Source organism: Dreissena polymorpha, chromosome 5 (assembly GCF_020536995.1).
Source record: "Dreissena polymorpha isolate Duluth1 chromosome 5, UMN_Dpol_1.0, whole genome shotgun sequence".
Classification (NCBI taxonomy): Eukaryota; Metazoa; Mollusca; class Bivalvia; order Myida; family Dreissenidae; genus Dreissena; species Dreissena polymorpha.
Genome location: NC_068359.1, coordinates 48,236,456 through 48,259,346, shown reverse-complemented (window position 1 = coordinate 48,259,346; position 22,891 = coordinate 48,236,456). Strand labels below are relative to the sequence as shown.

At 34.0% G+C, this 22,891-nt stretch overlaps 2 protein-coding genes across 2 annotated transcripts in view; one reads left to right on the top strand and one right to left on the bottom strand.

Moving 5' to 3' along the window:
- Positions 1-473: 473 nt before the first annotated feature.
- LOC127832495 (EF-hand calcium-binding domain-containing protein 10-like) lies at positions 474-22,812 on the bottom strand. Its single transcript, XM_052357998.1, has 4 exons — positions 22,679-22,812; positions 5,560-5,724; positions 3,918-4,008; positions 474-1,006 (listed from the first exon to the last, which is right to left on the bottom strand). The coding sequence occupies exons 1-4, from the start codon at positions 22,794-22,796 to the stop codon at positions 961-963; spliced, it is 420 nt and encodes a 139-aa protein (XP_052213958.1). The 5' UTR covers positions 22,797-22,812; the 3' UTR covers positions 474-960.
- Positions 12,435-22,891, top strand: part of LOC127832490 (integrator complex subunit 13-like) — a 130,917-nt gene continuing 120,460 nt past the window's right edge. The window contains exon 1 of the mRNA XM_052357993.1: positions 12,435-12,555. The gene's annotated coding sequence lies outside the window, so the exon portion shown is untranslated. The remainder of the gene's footprint in view (positions 12,556-22,891) is intronic.

The following is a 22,891-nucleotide window of genomic DNA, read 5'->3' as shown; positions in this document are numbered from 1 at the left end:
CAGAGGCCTATTAATGGGACCTTTTTACATAAGTCTATTTAAGGTGCATGTTTACACGTGTCCATTAAAGGCACCTGTTACCATAGTGATATTGATAAGCATTCCTTATATCCATTTGAGGGACTTGATTCGGATGCTCATGAAAGGGACCAGTTTACAGATGTCCATTAAAGGGACCTTTTTACAGTGTGGCATAATGACAATTTAAATGTCTTCATAGGTTCCAAAACGATAGTATGTACCGGTAGTATGTATGAACAAGCCAAAATATGCTCATGCTTGAGAAATACATGAAAACATTGTTTTGTGTGGTGTTCATAAGGCATATGAATGAAGAAATTATAAAACCATTTTTTAACGATTTTCATTCATAATTTGGAAAAAGCATGTTTTACTGAAGGGGCATCCATAGAATGTTTTTGATTTCAAATATACCAATATCTGTGAAATAGTCAGTTTAAAACAATACAACATACATTTTTCATTTTAATAGAAATGTCACAAACTTATTATCTGAAGAAAATTAAAGACACTGACCCATTTAAATGTGTTAATTTTAATATTAATGTAAGTGAAGTCACTATTGAGTAATAACCTGATGCAAAACATTCAAACAACATTCATAACATACAAAAGAAAAATGAAAACAACAGAATAAATAATTGATTAATTGATAAGTAGTTTTATAAATATCAAATGAACAAATGTGGATGCTCAAAAATTGTTGTGTATAGTAACTTTGAATAAATAATATGAAACCAAATCTAAATGCAAGAGAATATCTCAAATAATCTAATACACGAAGGCTTGTCTCGTTTCAAATTTCATCTGATGTTGGTTTAGTTTAGAATTTCAGATTCATGTATATATTTTATGTCATATTGCATGACATAACAATTTGTTATAGATTTAAAATTAATGTTTATGTCACAAACACAAGTCAAGACACGGATGAAGAGTTCATTTGGAGTGGAAAGTTGCAGAGACTCTCTGAAGACCATTTCTCCTGGAAACAAGGAATAAATAATGTCTTAAAGCGAGATTATACGATTTTGTCAAATAATTATTAATTCATATATAATGTGTAAAAAACCTATTAAACATCTGTATTTCAATATAAATTAAAATAAAAGTTAAGAAGAACATGTGTCGAAAAATGCGAAATAAGCCAGATATTTAATTCTGAAGTAGAAAATGTCTGTACAGTTGAATTCCCCAGCATGTAAATCATGCATGTACGATGTGAATCTTAATTTAGTTTAACGGTTCATTTTAAATTCCTGCAACAATATCTATTCATACGACACACGAACACTAACTAAAAAGACGAATGCTTCCGTTATTGTAGGAAAATATGTACGAAATATCTTCGTCACAATCGGCTCGGGGCGCTAATTTGTCTTTGCTGCATTTTATGAAATTTGTCCTCAATGTATAATTGTTTTTGCCTATTTTGTGTTATTGTAACATATTTTATCAATATATTACAATTTAACACATATACAAAATCGTATAATCTCGCTTTAACATGATATTCTTACCAATGAGCATTGCTTTAGGAAAACGTCAGTCTGCAAGGCTAATAAGGTACAACACTTTCAACTTTAATGGTATTTTCCATTTAAAGGGACTGTCAACCACGACGACGAAGAAAAGAACTTTTTTACAATCATTAGTTAATATTTATTAAAATATCACGACTGATATATTACATTACTTTAAAAAAGTTGTTAAGTTTTAATATTTTCAGTATATTCGGTAATAAATTTTACTGGGTATGTCTACCAGGTAACTACCAGTTAACTATAAATAACACCAGTAGATTGATCATCATCGTCACGTGGTAAACCCAGTAATGCAAATTGTGCATGCGTAGTGAATTGTATCTATTTTATATATAAAATGACCAATCTACTTGCTTTATATATAGTGTGTATATCGTTATGTCAGATATTTTCGCGATGTACTTTTGATTTCACATCGCAAAATTTTATTACCGAATATACTGAAAATATGAACCTTTTTCAAGTAATGTAATATACCAGTCGTGATATTTTAATCAATATAAACTAATAATTGTACAAAAATACCGTATTTTAGAACTTTTCTATTTTCGTTATTCGTGGTTGATAGTCCCTTTAAAGGAATCTCTTCTTACCAACAATCCAGTTAAGGCCAAAAGTGCCTTATAATCTAGGACGACACTGTACGCACATGAATTAAGCACTGTTTTCCCAGAACAATGTTCAATTTTAATGCTATCATAGTTCAAGGTTGCAAATTTTTTATGTGAAGTTGAAGTACCAGTAAGTAATGCTAGTAAATAGGCAGATCAAACATACATTCTCAATCTCAGTGTTGTTTTAAGTTAAGTAATGTACCCCTAAATATGAGAATAGAAGTTCCCATGTTAAAGATTCATGATTCATTTTGCTAACAAGCCATAATACAAATGTACAAATATTATGTTTGGCAGGGGCGGTTAAATCATATGTCCGAGTTGTCTGAGTAAAACATTTTGGGGTCCCGGCAACTGACTTTTTATAATCAACTTGTCAGTGGCTAATTATTTAAATGAAGTAATAATATAATTTAAAATACCAATTACAATTTCACAAAATGCTTTTTGAACACAATCTAGCCAACTCATGCAAAAATGGGTCTTATGCCATATGTGGCGAGCATGGCTGCTGGCCAACCTGGGCAGACACGCAGTCTGGTCAATAGTAACCCTGTCTGCTATAAAGTCAAGCCTTGTTTTGCAGTCTTATTAACCCTTTTCCACTCAGAGGCAAAGTGAAAATGTCTATGTGCAAACAGCATAAAACCAGAACAGCCTGCGAGTAAAACGCAGTCTGTTCAGGTTTTATGCTGTTTGCTTCCTACCAGTATCTAAGGGTTGGAAATGAAGCATTTAAAGCTTGAATCTAGTAAGAAAGGTCTTTAATTTAATTTAACTTTCCAAGGGACTACAATTGCGTCAAAATAAGTCTCTAAGTGGTAAAGGGATAATTATATGACAAAGTAACTCCTGGGCAGACTGCTGATGTACAGCCTGGTTTGGTGCTATGTTGCCGAATATAGCATAAGACCCATTTTGCATAACGCTGGTTATTTTACAATTTATTTGATTATCCTTTTGAACACCCTTGAAATTTCTCCCAGTAAGAGGGTACAAGGTGTCAAGATCGCAGTGGTGTAGTGGATATGGTGTCCACCTAGCGATCGGGAGGTCACGGGTTCGATCCCCACTGTGGGAGCGTTCTTTGGATTTTCCCCATAGACACAAAGTACTGTTTCTAGTCCTAGGAAACGGACTCGAGAGCGTTTCAAATAAGCCTTAGGCTTTCTATGCAATCGAGCTAAAATAAATAGGTTTAAACTAATCTAATGCTCTATACAGGTACATCAGTATTGATTGACAAATTCTTCAACAGTTACAGGATAATTATGTTACACATTTACAGCTGCAGACTGCTCCAAATCTGACAGTCACTTCAAAATACTCTTGTTTCCAAGTTAAGCCATGGGTTAATTAAGCACATCTACAGATGTGTTTTAATGAATTATATTTTTTCTAGTCTGTGTCATTTTGCAAACTTTTTTCATTTGTAAGAACATCAACAAAACCATAAACCAATAGAATGTCATCTTTGGTAGTTAAATTTTAATAGATACTGTAATACATGAAAACAGTCACATATACAACCTTTCAATATTAATCAAACTTCAAAATACACTTATATATAAGAAAAACACCACATCTTAGCATTAAACAATTATCTTTCTTTTTAAATTATTTGTCAAATCTTTGAATTCATAAATGCATGTCTTTATTATTTATTTTTCAGAATACAAAAAATATATGTAAGATTTGCACCAACAAGTATCTAAATTTATCCTAAAGCACAACTTACGCTTCCAGCATAAAAGTATCAAAGGTTATTCTGTCATCGGCTGCTCCTTCTGGCTTCTCATTGAAGTTCTGAATACCAAATGTCTCTAAGGCTGAAACCCGGAATGATTCATATAGGCAGTATACATAAACAATTGGGCGAAAGGACGTAGGTCGCTCATTTGAGATCCAAACAAACTCAACTGTTTTAATTAGCTTTTTGATAGCCAAGAAATCATTAGAAAAAATATTGGGAGCAAGTTATATGCTGATTTGGCAGAAAACGGGCCTCTAAAGTTTTTTATTGAATTTGAGCAAGTGACCTAGTTTTTGAAACCAAGTGGCCAAAATTTATTTGGAACAAATATTTTAACCAAGTTTTATAAAAAATGCACAATAAATGTGGCCCCTAGAGTGTTCACAAGCTTTTTCTTCAATGTGGCCTATTGACCTAGTTTTTTACCCCATATGACCAAGTTCCAAACTCAGCCGAGATATAATTGTGATAAATTTTCTGAACAAGTTTCATAAAGATTAGGCAATAAATGTGGCCTCTTTAGTTTTTACAACCTTTTTACTTTAATTCAACTTAGTGACCTAGGTTTTGATCGCTGATATTTCATTGGGACAAATATTGTCACCAAATGTTATGAAGATTGGACAATGAATGTGGCCTCAAGATTTGTCACAAATTTGTTGACCTAATGACCTAGTTTTTTTACCCCATGTGAGTAACATTTCTTAGAGACATCATTAGCACAAATAAAATCATAAAGATTGGGCTAAATATGTTGCCTCTAAAGTGTTCAAGATTTTTTTCTTTAAATTGACCCAGTAACCTAGTTTTTTACCACAAGAGACCCATGCATGCAGTTTCAAACTTTGCTGAGGTATCAACTGAATAAAAAAGCTCTGACAAAATTTTATGAAGATTGGTCAATAAAAGTGACCTATAGAGTGTTCCCAAGCTTTTCCTTCAATTTGACCAAGTGACCTAGTTTGTTACCCCATGTAATCAATTTTCAAACTGACCAGGTTTCCTGAAGATTTGGCAATCTATGTGAACACAGTGTTCACAAGCTTTTTCTTAAATTTGACATGGTGATCTAGTTTTTAATTTAAGGCATCTCAGTTTCAAAATCGGGCAAGATATCCATGGGACAAAAATAATGTTTTGACCAAGTTTCATGAAGATTGGATAATAAATATAACCTCCAGCGTTCACATTTTTTTCCTTTAATTTCACACAGTGACCTTTTTAGACCCCCCCCCCCCCACAAATTTCATAACAATTGGTAATAATTGTTGCCCCAATAGTGTTTCAACATGATAAATATTGACGCTGGAGGACAAACAAAAGGTGATCACATGAGCTCTTATTATTGCTTTTAATGTGTTATACATATAAGTGTTTATAAACCAGCAATGGAGAAGTCACATGCACAAGAATATCATAATTGCATCATCTTATATTCATATATGTTTTTAGGAGACCAACTAATTATAAGCTTTAAAACTCATATAATTATGATAAAAAAAGTATGAATCAATCAAAAAACGCATTTGTGTAGAATTCCAATAACAATATCAGAACCAATATACATTGTATGCCTCAGTTTATTGAATTTATATGTGAAACCATACACAAAATGCTGAAATTCTACCTTCATTGTACTGTTGCAGTGTAATATATCCTCTGTTAGTTGGATCGAGCATGCCGTATACAGACTGAATATTGCTGTCATCAAACAGGCAGGGGTAGTCACGTTTAGTATCCTGTGACTTCTGAAGCCGTTCCATGGTTTCAATCATAAACTTCTTGGGATCAGCTATCAGATGGGCAGAAATGCATGAATTAACAAACATCTAATATTGCATATCATTATACTTAGATTTCGTTATCCATTGCAAATCCGATATAACCATTCCTGCATAACTTGATTATGTAATTATATTATATCCTAATTGGGCCTAAAAATAGAAACACTTTCCCCAAAAAACCTAACGAGTAATAATTTGCTGGAAAAATATAACAAATATTACCTGGTAATTTTTTTCTTTCATTCTGGTTGCCAAAAAACTCAGTAAGAAAAGAAAACCAGTATCAACAAAATGCTCTAGAATGCTGAAGGAGTAAGAAACAAGAAGACAGAGTTAGGGCATTGTCTACATTTACAAAGCAACAAAATTTGCTGCATACAGGTAACATAACTGTATAAGGGGAAGCCAGTCAAGGTCAGGAGGTACCAGGTGTTTAGAAACAAATGTCAAGAAAGGATGACTTTGTAAAAAATAAACTGGATGCCAAGGAAAAGTACTGCCATGTCAAGTGGTCCCACAAAGAGCTTTCTTTTTCAGTGACATGCTTACTTTCAAATTCTATTTGACTTTGCTATGATTTCTTTCCATAGTTTTATGTTGCAGAATGTAAGAAAATTTAAAATGCTACATTTAAATTTATGGTAGACAGAACGAATTATGGAGGTTTTGGCGTAACCCCAGTTCGGCGAATTGATTATAAATAGTAGGTGTTAAACCGGTTTGGCGAAATGATTTATAGTTGATCACGCTTTTACATAACTACTTAATAGGTGTGAATAGATCGATGTACAGCATTGCTATCACATTCAAATTGTATATTTTAATTAGCGATATTGTTTTCACACTTATTATAAAGAACGCTTGGCTCAAGTGAGGCTGTCAAATTTCATCACTGGAAAACAGCTCACAGTTTGGTATTTAGTGATGAATGTCATAGTATGCTGACTATACTATAAATGGTCGACATGGTCACTTATGTTTTATTCTAGCTATCATGGCAAATGAATACCCTTGTATAAAATGCTTGAAAAATGTGACTCTGCGTATGCACGCCTTAAGTTGTGCCGGTTGTAATCGGTGGCAGCATCGTAAATGCGACACCGGTATTACATCTGAGCAGTACCGCTTGATGTCAAGTGGACAACTGACCATGGAGTGGTCTTGTGTGTATATTGTAATGTGGACAGTGAGGTTTGTCAATTGTCGTCAACAACAGTGTATGATGAAATACCCCCTGATACAAGTATCCCTAATTCTCCAATCCGGGAACTGTCCCAAACATACACTGTCTGATCTGATGGTGACTCCCATACCTACCAGCTGAGCACATAACATCAGTCTTCTATCAACAGCACCAACAGACAACTGAAGTCGGGGGTCCGGTGGTATAGTACTCGACTACGTGGAGAAAACGTGGATCAACGGATGAGTGTGGAGACCAGAGAATTGGAGTGTGTTTTGCGAAGTGATAAGAACAAATAATGACGTGGAGGGGTGGCATCGTCGCTTGAACACTAGGGCTGGTAGAGCTGACATAAGCTTCTACATACTTGTGCCACTCCTTCGCGGCGTTGCACAAACTGTTGATCTACAAATCCGCCTGGTATCAGAAAATCTGCTAACAAGAATACGCAGAAAGCAAAATGTAAACACACACGGCAGACTGTTCGAAGCATGGGACAAATACGAAGACGACGAGATGACCACGACACAGCTACTGAGAACATGCAGCCACATCGCAGGACTTGGACCCGACACAACAACTGATGCCATCCACGACGAAGATTGTTAAAAGCTATGCTCTCATGTATATTGAAATGTCTGTGCTGTATCATTTGCAAATTGATTGCCTTAGTACATGATTGCCTTAGTACATGTGTATGTGTAAATGCATATAAATATTGTGTATTCCAAGTGTTTCATGTGTTGTCATGTCATTGCATATATAATGGTGAAATGTATAAGTAAATAAGGTAATTATGACTATTTTTTTATGAATAATCACTTGCAAGTAAATTTGTGTATATGAACATTTTGAACAATCGTTGAATGTGATAGCAATGCTGTACATCGATCTTTTCACACCTATTAAGTAGTTATGTAAAGGCATACATGCCATACGTCCCGGATTGTCCGGGATTGTCCCGGAAATGAAGAACCTGTCCCGCAGTCCCGGAAATCTGTCAAATGTCCCGGATTTTACAAAATCCATATGTACATGTACCTAATCTAAGGCTTAACTGCACCTCTTATCACTGTGCTCCCACTAATCCGCAGCGTCTCCATGGCAATGCTTACCTGAATAGGTGACTACACTACGTGTCAAAATCGATCAATTAACAGGGGTCCTGTTATCTATCGATTGTCTCACATTCGCAGTCAAACCGAAAAGGCAGCATTATTTAATGCGGTTGTTAATTGGCTTTAATATACGGATTTAATGGCAGTTTGTTGGCGCACGCTTTGAATGAGCGACAACACTCGTAAGCAGTCATACCTGTACCTGCAGTAAGATCATGCAGAAAACGATCGAGTGACGTAATTTTCATAAGCGTGTGATTTTATGGCAGTTTGTTGAATTAATTACGCTCAACTGTAAATGTTTCGTTCGATTCTCAAATGAGCATTATTCAATTTGTAATCCGAAACATGCTTCCGAATTTTAATGCTTACGCGACATTAGCAAATTCTAGCATCAAATAAACAGTGCTTTATCCTTTGTCTCAATAAAAAGTGCGCAAAAACTATGCAGATATGTAGAACGTCACATGTAAAGTGTGGGTGTATTTTGTGTTGTATAAAAACAAGAACTTCACGTCAGGCGATTTACGCGTGTTCAGTGAAATAAAACCCGCCCTGATCGGACGTTATTTCATCACATCTTTAAATAGTAACAAATGCGCTACGAAGTTTTTATGCGGCCGTGGATACACCCACGCGTTTCCTGCAGATATGTGACATGTACACAAAAGCAATTTGGTGCTCTTTTTTTAACACGAAAAACACGTGGCTTGTATATAGTAACGGAAGTAGTAATGTTTTATTTGATGTTAATAGATCTTGTGTATTTCGGATAGTCTTTCAAACTTAGCAATTTGGGATGTGAAAAAATGCGTATCAAAAATGCATATATCGAGGGGTTAGAGCCAGAACGTGGTAAGTGCACATTTTATCAAAAATCACTTTTTTGCACGTTTAGAAAGCAATTCCAATACTCTTCAATTTGCACTATTCCCGGGAATCATATCTTGTATACAACATAGTATATCCGACAGAACCAAGATGCACTAAGTGCTTATCGACAAATCCCTTGTATGCCAGAATGCTTTATATCATTTTCATGACTGCAAGAAAGCTTTAATAGCACTTAAGTCTTTTTGGCACAATATGTTTTCATATAAACCATTCAGTGCCATTTGATTTGTTCACTATAGACAGGCTTTATTGCAGATGTATACTTTTATGGTTATAGCATTCAAGCAGTTAATTACACATTGAAAGTTTGAAAAAGCATGTTAAAAGCTGTGCATCTATTAATTTCTTTTCAAATAAAAGTTTAACATGCCAAAGTTGTGCTTATATTTTTACAAAGAGTTCATATCAACGTCAGAAGAAAGTCTTATGTTCAAACATAACGGCATAGGGTGTTATGACTGATCTGATTCGACGTTTCACTTTTAACGTAAAGAATGCGGAAAACCTTATTGGTAAATATTCCAGTGATCATAAATTGGAGAAATGGTAGTTTTGCGAAAATGAGACATCCTTTAAATAAGTGAATCCACAGTATGACGTCATTGGAATGTGCGTTTAAAAACGTCAATCTTTATGTTTAAAAGTATAAACTGGTGAACAAAACTTGTCATAGTGTTCGCATCGTTATATTTTTTTTTATTTCTAATGATTTATGATAAACACATGTTTTGTGGATATTCTGAAGACATAGAATATTTTAATCATTGTTCTTATATGTTAACTGTAGTGAATAACATAATATCTTTAAATTTGTCATTGAAAATAAAGAAGTGAAACTCCAGGTGCTGGAGCAGTATTGCATGTTAGTGACATGCAATTAGTTGGTCATTAATTTAAGGCAAGTGACCAATTGCCAAAAAGTACAACACAGCACAATACAAAACAACATAAACATATATAAGAATAAAGCTTGGGTCACCGCCTTGGAACGGTCAACCTCACACTTGGCCCAGCAATATTTATGATACTTATAAGTGTGAATAAAATTAAACCTCATAGCATTGCAACTCAAATTAAACAATAATAAAAGGAAACCAAAGCGCATTCATTTTAATTACCATTTAATTACTCAATGGTAGGGAAGAGACCAGAGCAACAGAGTTACAACCTTTTGAGGAACGATGAAATGAAATTACGAAAAAGTGTCAACTACATCCGTTATTTTTATAAAAAAGATTTGAGAATATAGCAAACCAACTTTTATTTGAATAACATAAATCTTTACTCAAATTAAAATATATGAGGCGTAGGTTAAAACTAAACCCATACATTCCAGAGTAGGTAAGCAGCTAGAAATTCTCGCATGATTTCTTGGCTTCCTCAACTGACCTTTTTCTCCTGGCAGTATTTGAAGTTACATTATGCAGTCAATTTGTTTACTGAAAATGACGACCACATATTTGATAGAAAAAGTTTAAAGATATATTCATGTTCTGTGATCAAATCCCTTATCATTAAAACAAGGCAACAATTTTTCCCCATACATGTTGCAAACTGACACAGATTTAGCAATATTTAAAGGACACGTTCTTGATCGTTCTCGTTGATGCCCTGTGTTAGTGCCATTTTCTTTACAGATTAAGATGGAACAATATTACATAAATTGGCTAAAAAGTTCGCAATTTATTTTAACATATTATTATTAAAGGGAGACTATACGATTTGTGTATGTGTTAAATTGTAATATATTGATTAAAATATGTAACAATAACGCAAAATAGGCAAGAAAAAATATACATTGAAGACGAAGTTCATAAAATGCAGCAAAGACAAATTAGCGCCCCGAGCCGATTGTGACGAATATATTTCGTACATATTTTCCTACAATAACCGAAGCATTCATCTTTTTATTAGGTTCGGAGTTAGTGTTCGTTTGTCGTATGAATATATATCGTTGCAGGAAATTAAAATGATCCGTAAAACTGGCGAACTCGACTGTACAGACCTTGTCGATTTCAGAATTAAATATCAGGCTTATTTCGCATTTTTCGACACATGACCATCTTAACTTTTATTTTAATTTATATTGAAATATATGTATAATAAGTTTTTACACGTTTTATATATATTCATAAATATTTGACAAAATCGTACAGTCTCGGTTTAAAACGGATATAATACAGTTTATGAAATGACATAAAATAAATATTAAACAATGATACGCATGTCTATTAAAACATGCCTACTAAAAATAATATACAGATTAAAAAAACAGTAAAAGCATATTACGATACCATACAATATGTACTGCTATATATTTGTATAATTTGTAGTTACCGGTATATGTCTGTTTTTGTTTAATTTAAATTTGTTGCTGTATTTATTTCTTTTAGTTATATCACTGACTTATGTCAGTCAACCTTCTCACAAAATATGTGAACAAGTCCCTTCAAAATCTTACACTTTCTTCCTTCCATGACCATCCTAGCCCATATGACAATAAAAATGACCCACAGGTCAGAACAGGGGCAAGGTGAGGGCCATCCTTAACATGGTTAGAAGAAAGAGAATGAAAAAAAAACAATGAACGATTATTCAAAGAAAAGTTAAATATAATATGCTTAAATGTATTTCGAAACAAATAAAACTAGTTAATATTAAATGATTGAGAATAAACTAAATTTATACAGACATGTTTGCATTCATATTTAGATGTACAGTGGCATAGAGATGACATTTACTCCTCTTTTTTATAAACTGCACTCCCCTTTTTTCTATCTCGTTCCCACGACATACTTACTAGAGGGAACAAGTTAACTATGTCGTGGGAATGATTTATTAAGTCGAGAGAACGAGATACAAGAGTAGTGCAAAACTAAATAAATGAAGAGTGCAATGAAAAAAAAGCAGTGCATTATATAAAGGAGAAGTGCATTAAACACTTTATTGCACCGCTCTTTGTTTCGTTGCACTCCTTTTTTATTTAGTTTGTACTCTTTTTTTCTGGCTTGATCGTTCCCTTAACTTAGTAACTTAGTAAGTTGTCCCACAACATAGCTTACTCGTTCCCACGAGTTAGTAAGTCGTTCCCTTGAGATAGTTAAAATGCTCTCTTCTTTTGTTTAATGCACCCTTCATATATTTACTGCACCGCTCTTTTTTCATTGCACGCCTCTTTCATTTAGTTGTGCACTCCTGTTTTTTTCTATATCGTTCACTCGACTAAGCTGATTGTTCCCTCGAGTTCGAGTTAGTAGGTCGTTCTCTCAAGTAAGTATGTCGTTGGAACCAGATAGAAAAAAGAGGAGTGCAATGTAAAACAAGAGAAGTGATTAACAAAAAGGAGTGAATGTCACCTATATGCCACCGTACTACTGATGATCAATACATGCATCTTACTGGAACGTTTTGAAGAACTTTGATAGAGGATCACCCATTGATCATTTATGTGAAGGTTTGTTCGAATCTTCCCAGTGGTTGAAGTGGAGATTTGAAGCTGATTGTATACAACACAAAGAGAAGCCAATAACCACGTTAGTTAACTCTCAGTAGAGGACCAAAATACAAGATGCAAGGCAAATACAAAAGCACAGAAGATTTTTACAGTATGCAGTCGATAAAATTGTGAGCAACCTTCAACTTAGGTAAGTCTCGGTTAATCTCTTAATTTTGTTATACAAATTATGTGAACCTCGTTTTGTGACAAGCTTTTACCACTGCATTCACATTTAAACAACTGCTGTAGAGACTCACTATGCATTTACAACATAGGCATCAATTTACATAACCTAAGTGACAAGGCGGTTCAGAATATAATAAGTTTTAAGTAGTTTTTGGTCTATTGATGTGTATAAAAGGATGTTGTCCCTGGAGTGCGGAATGTAAAGACTCCAGGATCATAATTAACAAGGATATTAGTCAATATATAATATGAAACCTATTGGCAATGCATTTTGAATGCGCTGATGTTGAATATTATGTTGATATTTATAAAATCTATATAACCCATGCGACCCTAAACCATTCAGGCTATATTTCATTTGACTAAGTTAAAACAATCAAAGCATTTATAGTGTTCATAAGCTTTTTCTTATATTTGACATGGTGACCTAAGTTTTGAATACACTTTACTTAGATTTCATATTTGTTTAATTTGTGATGATACAAATTCTTACCAAATGTGATCAACATTTAGTCATAAGGGTAGCTTCTACAGTTGTTACAACTTTAGCGTAACCTTTAACCTGTTGACCAGGTTTTTGATATCAATTGGCCCAAATTTTACTTTGATTTAAATATTGTCGAGATAAACATTTTTACTTTTATATTTTGTTTGGCCTTAACCGAAAATCGGAGTTTGCTTTATTAGATCTGTACTGTAACTTTGCTCAACTTTGCTGTCGGTGTCATGAACTGTAATGAAATCCTTGTAGGTCCCGACTTTGATGGCATGAAAGTATTAAACTTTGCATGTTTTGTTGATTTACCCAGACGAAATGGACATGAGTTAATTAGAGGCGAATTAATAATTGTCTTCGTGAGGTAATCACCAACGGTTTGGAGTTCCGATAAATAGGAATTAATTACAAGCATTTTTCCACACAACAATACATACATTTGTTTTCATGACAACAACAATCTCAAATTGTAATAACTTTTGTAAGGTTCATTAAGATTATTTGAGGAAATAACAATATTAAGCTAATCATGCAAAATGTTTACCAAGTCAACAGGTTTGGTAACTTATGTATGAACATTTTACTACTTAAATGTGGTTTCACTGGGCCGAATACAGAAATGATATGTTTGTCAAACGTCTCCTATATCACATATTTAAGGCGGCACATTTTACTGAACTGAACATCTGGGAATTTCTTGAATTACCATGACAACAGAGGGCTCTCTTTCCTTTTTTGTGAAGTAAAAGTAAGACGCTCAATTTATTTGGAAAAAAAATCCCACAAATTTCAGAATTGTGAGAAATTTAGTCACAAACTCCTCAAAATTTTACAAACAATTATCACATACTTGTAGAAATTGTAAAATGATTATTTTTATGCATAGGTATAGTAAAATATTTTCATTTTCTGGACACTTTTGCTTTCGAAAAATAAAATCATACATCATATGAGCAACTAAATTCTGACAGGTTTAACTGTATCTTCAATGATCCATAGTCAATACTTTTGACAAACATTAAAATGTTTGTCTATGTGATGTCTGTTGTGTGGCTAGACACATTAGTTAAACATTGAGTTTTAGTTCTCGTGTGAAAAATGTAAGCCATATAATTTAAAAACCTTTGTCAATAACAATTGTACCATGTCACATGCGCATAGGATTCCCTATTAATCATACATATTAACAATATTTGACATTAAAATGCATTTCATGAAAATGCAATTTAATCTATTTGAAAAGAAATTATTCAAGCTATAAAGAATATTTACACATATAAACGGATAAGAATACGAAAATCTACTCCAAATTGCTGCCCATTCCTCGCTCTCTGCCAGTACTACATTACTCAAGTGTTTTCACTTTCGTCACATGATCTTTCTGATTCAAAGTATTTCCGTTGTAAAAGTGCATGCTTAAATTTTACTGTGATATCTTCAAAGTGACTCCTCATTCAAACAAATCTGAATCTTCATGCTGACTTTTTAAACAAAGGATCTTAAGTTTAACTATATAATTTACTGACGGTCCAATGCACTGGTGTGTTATTTTAGCCGAACTAACGTTACAACACTGGTTTCGACAGTTTCATACTTGTAATTCCCTAACAACAAGCAAATTCGTTGAATTGATATCCCCCTTCTCCTCATTTATATATAGACACCTATGAAGTTTCATGTTAAAAAACTTAAATAGTTTCTGAGATATAGCTCTAAAAAGTTTGTGACAGACAGACGGATGAATTGTACTTTTGAATATAAAATGTCTGTTAAATGTCAAACAACTTACAAAGGCTGGTTTTGTAAAATAGTGTGGATGTATTAGATTTGTGAAATGCTTGCATCAGAACTGTGAGATGGCTGACCCAGGCCACACGCAAAGAAGGAAAAAAGCCCTACAACATTTACAGGTTTTGATAGCAGAATAACTCCATAATGTATTTAAGTATAACCACATGATTTGTCGCAAAATAACCTATTATTACAAACTCTGTATACATAAAATAGGTAAGGGTGGTGGAAGAATGATAATTAATTAAAGCAAAGTTAAAAATGATTCTGTAAATTGCAGTGGAATTGTAAACTTGTTAAAACTACTTTTTACTGCAATTTGAACCAAAATGTTAGCACATGCCATTTGAATCAGGCCAAAGGAAATTATTACTTATATTGAGGTATAAAAACAATTGAAAACAAATGATAAAAAATTTATGTGCAGAAATATGCAAGTACTATACTGCCATAGATGATCTAGGAGATAACATAGCACATGTATGTATTCTATATGATTAAACTATACATGTCAGTCAATTACACATAATTTGCAAAGTATCTTGTGGAGCTTGCTTAAAATTGTATAATAAGTGTACGAACTGAATGTTCTAAAAACAAACCTCTTTAACCATTGGTGGGTTTTCATACTCAAAATACTTTTTCCAAGTATATAATCACAATGATGTTATTGTTAAGTTGAGTGTGTCTTTCAAAAATCACTTTAAGTTTTAATTAAACATTTCTCGTTATGAATAAAATCTTCCTTGTTGAGGAGAACACTTCTAGTTATAACTAGTGGTTGACGTATGCATTCATGACTCTGTATTGAACCCCTTGAGAACAATCTACCATTCATCCTCCTCCAGTCTGAATGTTAAATTATTAAAAGTGTTTTTGAAAGAGAGCATAACAAAATTGCCAACTTAAATGTTTTTTATAGATTAAACAATGTCTAGCATTAATATAAATTGTGGCCTTCAATGGTTTGCGTAAAATCTACTTAAGTTTACATGGAAGGCAGATTGTTCGCGTGAAATCTACTAATGTTGACATGGTAGGAAGATGCAAATATCATGGACATACAAAAAACATGAACATGTGCGCAATTATATCTGCCATCAATATTCTCGCTGCATACAAGTATGGAAGGGAATCTATGTCAAAACCTCTGGATAAGACAGCTACAGTAAATCAAGAAGGTCAACACACACCCTTGTTGACTGTGAGTACTTAAATAGTGGTTGGCTGGAAATAGCAATTAATAAAAATTGCATCCGTTTTCTGAATTAGTGGCTCTCGACTGACTTCATAGAAGTACATGTTTAATGATATTAAGCACGAATCTTTCCCCACTGCCATGCCTTGATAAAGATACATCATTATGTATATTGGGCACCTATTATACATATTTCCATGTGAGCTGGTAGGGTGTTGGTAGGGAAATTCTGTCTAAAAAAGGACTTTTAAAAACACATGATGAGACAGCATACTAATCCCAAGAAACAGATTTTAAGATGTATAGATCAGTATTGTTAAGTCAGTAATTAGTCACTAGCCTTAAAGGGGCAGCCAACCAGATTGACAAAAAAGAAAAGTTCTAAAATAACGTTCTAACTTTAACCCTGCGAGTAACTCGCAGACTGTTCAGGTTTTTATGCTGTTCGCTGCTAATCAGTATCTAAGGGTTGAAAATGAGGCCTTTACAACTTGCATCTTGTTAAATAGGAATTTAATTTAATATTATTTTGTAAGAGACTACAAATGTGTACAAATATGTATCTAAGTGGAAAAGGGTTAAACAAGAGATTGGACTCGGCATAAGTCTGAGCAAAATGTAGGTCAGCGTCAACAGCAACATGAGGTAAGGTTAGAGTGGGTGTGTTGATAGTGTTCAAGGACAACATCCATGCAAGTATGAAAGCTTTGTAGGAAACTTAATTGATATTCTATGGAATGTGTCATTTTGTGTTAACCATGTAGAGATGGAAGGATGAGTCAATCATTATATGCCTATCAGTCAGTCAATGCCGGGGAATACACAATATTTTCGGATTGGGTCTACTTTTTAATATATTACTGTAAGTACCACATACAATTTGGTGTCACAATCAAGATCAACGGAAATAACTACTTGTGAGGAACGGCACGCAGATCTGGTAAACGAAAGGGCATACTTAAATGTTGACTGTGAAGGACCGAAAGTTAAGTATTGCTATTATGAACATCAAAGTGCATAGATAAAATAACAACCAAATTAAGCAAGACAAGAGTTAACAACTTAACAGTTATATCAGATAGTCACTAACAAATTGTCCTATGTATATTTCGCTTCGGATTCATACAAATATTGCTAATTTTGACAGGAAAACACTAGTTGGACTGCCACGATCATGCTGACAAGCAAAAGTTAGAAAGGCAATATACATGTGATAATATTATCTGCAACATAGCACTTTTTTTAAAATCACCATACCCTTAAGGATGTTGCCTATTGATTGTTTATATTTGTATGACACGGAAGTTTTGCCTAACTGCTCCAGATGTACTTTTTGTTATTAAAAAACAATAAATCAAATAGAAATGCAATGAAATAGATTGTGGGTAAATGACATGTATTATTTTACAAAAATTAGGTAGGTCTATGCCCTGCAATGTTGTTACCTTCTAGCACTTAAACAATATATCAAAGGAAGATAAAACGCTGCAATTTGAAAAACTCGGATATCAATAAGATGAGCAAATGAACAAAAAATCAAATGCATACATCACTGTAAAAACTAATTTCTTTGTCAATGTATGAATGGCCATGATTTAGTTTTATTATGCAGAGAACACACTGACCTGATTGTTGTATGAAGCAGGGAGCACATTTACCTCAGTGTTGCATTATACAGATAACACATTGACCTGATTTTTGTATTATGCAGCCAACACATTAACCTGATTGCATTACGCAGCAAACATATTTATCTGATTTTTGTATTATGCAGCAAACATATTGACCTGATTTCGTTGCATTTTGCAGCCAACGCATTGACCTGAGTGTTGCATTATGAAGCAAACACATTCACCTGATTTAGTTGTGTTATGCAATGACCACATCGACCTGATTTAGAAGTATTATGCAGCGAATACACTGACCTGATTTAGTTGCATTTTGCTTCAAACACATTGAAGTGAGTGTTTAATTATGCAGCATTCACATTCAAGTGATTTAGTTGTTAGATGAAAAACAACACATCGACCTGATTGTTGTATTATGCAGTGAACACATTGACCTGTTTGATGCATTATGCAGTGAACACATTGACCTGATTGTTGTATTATGCAGTGAACACATTGACCTGTTTGTTGCATTATGCAGTGAACACATTGGCCTGATTGTTGTATTATGCAGTGAACATATTGACCTGTGTGTTTCATTATTCAGCAAACAAAGTGATCTGATTGTTGCATTATGCAACAAACACATAGACATGAACGTTGCATTATGGAGCGAACACAATTTGATCTCATTGTTTTATTATGCACCAAACACATTAAACTTATTTAGCTGTTTTATGCAGTGAATACATTAACCTGATTGTTGCATTGTGCAGCAAACAAATTGACCTGATTTAGTTGTATTATGCAGCAAAAACATTGACCTAATTTAGTTGTATTATGCAGCGAACACATTGTCCTGTTTGTTGCAATATGCAGCGAACACATTGACCTGTTTGTTGCGTCATGCAGTGAAAACATTGACCTGTTTGTTGCATTATGCAGAGAACACATAGATCTGATTGTATTATGTAGTGAACACATTGACCTCATTGTTGCATTATGCAGCAAACACAATTTGTCATGATTTAGTTGTATTATGCGGTGAACACATTTACCTGATTTAGTTGCATTATGCAGTGAACATATTTACCTGATTATTGTATTATGCAGCAAACATATTGACCTGATTTATTTGTATTATGCAGTGAACACATTGACCTGATGTGGTTGTATTATGCAGAAATCATATTCATGTGATTTAGTTGTTTTATGCAGCGAACACATTGACGTGAATTTGTTTTTTACGCAGCGAACGAAGTGACCTGGTTTAGTTGTATTATGCAGCAAACACATTGACCTTACTTAGTTTTATTGTGCAACGAACACATTGACCTGGTTTAATTGTTTTATGCAGCAAACACGTTGACCAGATTTAGTTGTATTATGCAGCAAAGGCATTGACCTGATTTTCAAAATCTCAATTTAAATAGGTTTATGTTAATTCATTATCTACAAGGCTGTCCGGTTACGGTTAGCGCAGTGGTTAGTACATGCACTTCTCACTTCTGCAACCGGGGCTCAATCCCCATTCCCAGGACACGTAAGTTTGGTAGGTTGTCACTATAACGGACAGGTGGGTTTCCTCTGGGCAATCCGGTCCCCCCCCCCCCCCCCCCGCCCATAGCATAAGACCACACAAAAATTGAATAACTTTCAGTAAAACCTAAGAACATATGTAGCTGGAAACTGAAGCTTTAATTTAAAATTCGTTCCAACTTTCACGGGTCTAGTAATTAAATTAGGTAGGAGTGGTGGGACACACTATGAGTCTCCACATAATGCAGGCACTGTTCCGGAAGGACCTCATGAACTTAGAACATTATCTTTGATTATAACCTTTTTTTGTAACACACCGCATCAATTTACGTAGATCACTTGTTTAAGCAATGAATGATTATCAGCATGTTTTTCAGCATGTGACATCCTGCCAATCTCTCTTAGAGTAATAGTTACGTCAACCTTAAGTCTCGAATAGCATCACGCACATCAGGGCGTTATACTTTACTACGCATGCATCACTGTTACCACATAGGTGTTTTTATATTTTGATGAAGGACATGACCACAAAAGCCAATAAGAAACATACAAATATAATTTAACACAAATAATGCTACATTTATGAATACAATCAGTCGATATGTTAGGGTCGAATGGTATATCAAGGAGGTATTTTACTCAACGTCAAAATGTAATTCACGCACATGAAATGGAGAACAAACATACGTTTCCCTCCTACCAGTTTATAATACACACATTATAATAATTTTAAACAAAGTAACCATACTAGTATTATGCATGAGGAATTTGAGTTAAAACCTATGTTTCTATTTTTTTATACCAGACATTGGGTATACAATGTATTAAATATTATAGTCTGATCGGGATATATGTTAATCCAACCTCATTCATATTCAAATAAACCAGGGATTGTTTTCGATATAGTACAATTGCCATTAACGGGGGATGTGCCGAGTCGTTTAAGGACACACTCATCAAAGCGCAGAGCTATTACCATAATATATCACTTAGATACGAAATGTGTTTGCAAAGCTTTCTTCCAGAAGAAGTTAGCTATTGGTGGCAGAATAATAGATACAGCACTGAAATCACTATCTTCAGGAACATTTGCTTCCTTTGACAGGCGTGGAAAGCACACTCCCCATAACAAAACCCCAGATGCAATCACAGAAGATGTTAGTAATCATATAGAATCATTTCCTACTGTAGAAGCACATTAAACACGACAAGACACTAAAAGGCGTTTTCTACGATCTGATTAAAATATTAGGATAGTGTATTAATTATACAAAGAAAACTGTAAAGAAACGGGCAGGCAATACATATCAAGTTCAATGTATCGTACAATTTTCTGTGAGGAGTTTAACTATTCATTCCATATAACCAAGAAGGACCAGTTTCAGACGTGCGCTGTGTATAGAAATAAGGAGATAGCAGGCGAGCTAACCACCGATTTGAAAATTGCTTTTGAATACCATATCAAAAGAAAAAAACAGAGCTAGATAAGAAAATAAGTTGGATAAGTCTCGTGCAAAACAAGACAAGTCATACCATGTTGCAACATTTGATCTAGAGGCTGTTTTACCGATTCCATGTTCTCTTGTGAGTAAAGTTTATCAAAAAAGAGAGCTCAATTGTTACAATCTTTCCTTTTATTATTTACAAAACGCAAGTTCGACATGGTTTTTGTGGAATGTAACTGAAGGAAAACGGGGCTCTTGTGAAGAGCGAACTTGTCTTTTGACTTACATGAAATCTCTTCCTATCACAGTAGAGAATGTCTGTTTTTATTCTGACTGTTGTTGTGGTCAAAATCGAAATAGGGTTGTTACTGTTGCATTGATGCATGCTTAAGAGAAATGTAAAAACATAGAGACACTATTGAACAAAATTATTTAGAAAGTGGACATACCCAGATGGAGTTGTGATAGTGTACATGCATCGATAGAACGAGCAAAGAAACTTACATCGGTATATGTACCAAGCCAGTGAGAAACAAGTATGAAGGTTGCACGAAAAAGAAATCCGTATGTTGTAGTGCCGATGAAATACTATGACTTTTTAGATATCAAGCATGTAGCCAAATATGTTCTACCGTTAAACGTTGTAAATGTAAGTGGACAAAACATTTTATGGACAAAAAAAAACATGGATAAAACTGCAAAAAAGTGATCCGGGGCATGTGTTTTTTAAGAGCAGTTTCGATGACACCAGTTTTCAGTGTGTGCAACTTAAATCCTCAAGGATAGGACCTTCTATAAAATGTGACTTAAAACCCTTGTATGATGCCAAACTTCCAATTACAGTAGCAAAGAGAAAAGACCTGCTATCACTTTGCTCTGATGAATAATTCCTTCAGAATATGACCAGTATTTCAAGGATATTCCATCTGAAAAAACAACTTGGGACAGTCTTCCAGAACCAGATACAATGGAAGAAAGTGAAGATTCAAATCTGGAATAGAAAATCTGAATCTTGACTGTCTTACATTGTGAAGGTTGGAGACAAACAAGTCCATACTGATTGCTATAATGTGTATTGTTACAAGTGTATGTCCTGTTAAAATCTAGAATGCAAAAGGAAATAATGATGTACTTCTGTATAATAATATCTCGTATTATCAATATTAATATGAACTTGTGCTAAGTGCACATGTTTTGTTCAGTTTCTCAAAATAAATGCATAGCACAGGGCTGTTTTGCCTTAAGGGCACTTAGACCTGTATGGCATAGGAAAGCAGGGTACTATTCTTATGCTAAGTAGCACCAAGTGCACTTAACACAGTGGCACACAGAAAATATATATGTTTTACCTTTATGCCATAATGAAGTAAGTGCTATTTGGAATACAAAGGCATTAAACATTGTATGCAATTCTATGATATGTTTATAATGCCATAACAATACTTTTACCTAATATTGTAACATAATATTATGCTAATATTCATATTCAAATAAAAGTTGTAGTTTGTCAAACCTTCTTTTGCTTTTTTCTCCACTATTTGAAAAACGTACTTATTACGTTCTGGCTCTAACCCCTCGATATGTCTATATATATTGCTATATGTATACATGTCCCGGAAAATCGGCAAAAGTCCCGGAAAATTGAGCTCAATGTCCCGGAATTGGTCTGAACAATTATGGCATGTATGGTAAAGGCGTAATCAACGATAAATCATTTCGCCGAAGCGGTTTAACACCTACTATTTATAATCAATTCGCCGAACTGGTGTTTCGCCGAAACCTCCAATAACCGACAGAATGACCATTTCCGATGTAATGATGGCTAGACATTATATGAACAAAATGAAACACTTTGTTTTTAAACCAAAATTTACCAAAAATTACACATTTATTTTAGCAAAAACAATTATAAAATTAAACTCGTATATTTTCATTCAGAAAAAAAATCGTAATGGAAAATTACACAAATCAGGAATTAGCGATATATGTGATACATTTTTATAACATACCAGGCCTGTGAAAAATTAGTTGTGATGTCATATTATTAAAAAGTTCTAGTATTTTGTGATCCTGAAGATAAGTCCGCGTTTCTTCTTCACGAAGAGGAATTGTACCGTCAGACGCCATTTTGAAGCGGAAATGGTTTCTGAGCAACCAACAGGTGTTTGATTGGTTTAAAGATTTGTGTTATTATTTTATGTCTTTTCGTCCTCCCCAATAGC

Excerpts from the sequence above, each read along its gene's own strand:
- LOC127832495 (XM_052357998.1), bottom strand. The coding sequence starts at position 22,796 with ATGGCGTCTGACGGTACAATTCCTCTTCGTGAAGAAGAAACGCGGACT. Across the intron at positions 4,009-5,559 it reads ACTGCAACAGTACAATGAAG|CCTTAGAGACATTTGGTATT; the intron begins GTAGAATTTCAG and ends TCCGGGTTTCAG. Across the intron at positions 1,007-3,917 it reads GATACTTTTATGCTGGAAGC|GAGAAATGGTCTTCAGAGAG; the intron begins GTAAGTTGTGCT and ends CCTTGTTTCCAG.